The sequence below is a fragment of the Silene latifolia genome, chromosome Y (assembly GCF_048544455.1).
Source record: "Silene latifolia isolate original U9 population chromosome Y, ASM4854445v1, whole genome shotgun sequence".
Taxonomy (NCBI): Eukaryota; Viridiplantae; Streptophyta; class Magnoliopsida; order Caryophyllales; family Caryophyllaceae; genus Silene; species Silene latifolia.
Window position 1 is genome coordinate 204,546,682 of NC_133538.1, and position 1,714 is coordinate 204,548,395.

General features: G+C 46.7%; 1 protein-coding gene across 1 annotated transcript; it reads right to left on the reverse strand.

Moving 5' to 3' along the window:
* Positions 1-314: 314 nt before the first annotated feature.
* LOC141629894 (uncharacterized) lies at positions 315-1,061 on the reverse strand. Its single transcript, XM_074442816.1, has one exon. The coding sequence runs from the start codon at positions 1,059-1,061 to the stop codon at positions 315-317; it is 747 nt and encodes a 248-aa protein (XP_074298917.1).
* Positions 1,062-1,714: the final 653 nt, after the last annotated feature.

Genomic DNA, 1,714 nt, shown 5'->3' on the forward strand with positions numbered 1-1,714 from the left:
ATCCCTATCATGTTGTCGTGCGAGCATGCGAAACAGTTCATGTTATCTTCCAAAAATTTGATTAGTTGTTGTCTCAAGCTTCCTGTGCATCCAGCTTCAATTAGCACAGTTCTCTCTGGGTGCAACTTGTCCAGGTTGATTTGATCTAGTTCTTCAGCTGGGGGCTCAATGTACCCATCCTGGACAGGCTGCTTCTGTAATTGTTATGCGGGAGGGCTGGCAGTGCACTTTAGTGCTTTCTTGTAGCAGCCTCTAGCTTCCTTCTGATCTCCTCATATTGTCTCTACCCCCCATGGCGTGGGGAACTTTATGCACTAATGGTACGTTGAAGGGACTGCTTTCATCTGGTGTAGGCACGACCTTCCCAGGATGACATTGTAGGTAGAGGGTCCGTCTATGACCAGATATATGACTTGCTTGTTGACCCCTCCCACATAGGTTGGGATGACTATCTCCCCCAGTGAGTTGGATGTTTCCCCACTGAAGCCTACCAGCGGGATAGTTTTCTTTTGTAGATCCTTCTCGCTGAATCCCATGTTTTCTATAGTTTTTAACATAATCAGGTTGACCGAGCTGCCTGTATCTACCAAGACCTTTCTAACTATGCGGTTAGCCATTGACAAGGTGATAATGAGTGCGTGGTGATGTTCCCGTTCGTCATATGTGTCTCCTTCATCAAAGGTGACAACTGGTAAATCACTGTGAGAAATTCTGCAAGAATTTGTTGGTCTATCTCCTTTTGTCTCGGTGGCATGTCTTTTAGCTACTGAGTACGTCAGCTCACTTAGGTCTGAGCCGCCTGTTATCACGTTTATTATCTTGGTGTATGTGGGTGGATTTGCAGGTTTCGCGGAGCCTACTTTATCCAGCTGCTTGCCCCCACGTGGTAATAGTTGGCTCAGCTCACCTTGCTCATACAGGTGCTTGATCTCTCTTCGTAGTGTGTAGCAGTCCTCAGTATTATGCCCAATGTCACGATGGAACTCACACTTCTTCTTGCTATCTTTTCGCCATGCCTGTCCTTCAACTGGTGGCTTGGGCCATATTACTCCATCTCCCATCTCCCTGAGTGCTTTCAGGATTCTCCGATGCCTCGTAGTGAATCCATACTCGCGCAGTAGGGAGTAGCCGATTTTCTTCGATTCGTTGACTCCCCTTCCATATGGCCTATACCTTTCGTCCCTTTTACTTGTAGATTGTTTTCTTCCCGACTTTTCTACTACCGAGGTCTTTGGAGACGCTTGGTGTATTAGGCGGCCGGCTCGGCTAGAATGTCTTCCTCCAATCGATTATTCTTTGCCTTTTCTTGTACCGCTTCAAAGCTATGATAAGGGTGCATAGTTAGCGCTTGTATGGTCGAGTCATGGTGGAGGCCTCTCCGAAAGCTTCTCATCTTTGTTGAAACATCACATTCCCATACTGCCACCTTCTCATTGTTGAATCTAGTATTGTATTCTCCAATGGTTTCTCCTGCTCCCTGGACGGTTCTGAATAAATCTCCTGCATGCTTTTGTGGCTTCCGGCTATTTGCAAACTGCTGGGTAAATGCTTTTACCAACTCAGCAAATGTAGAGATCGACCTGTTGGGTAGACTCACAAACCATCGAAGTGTCGGCCCTGTTAAGGTGGATCCGAATCCTTTACACATGCAAGCTTCCTTGATCTGCCCTACGGCTGTTACAGTCATCATCTTCTGCTTCTACTGGCTTATATG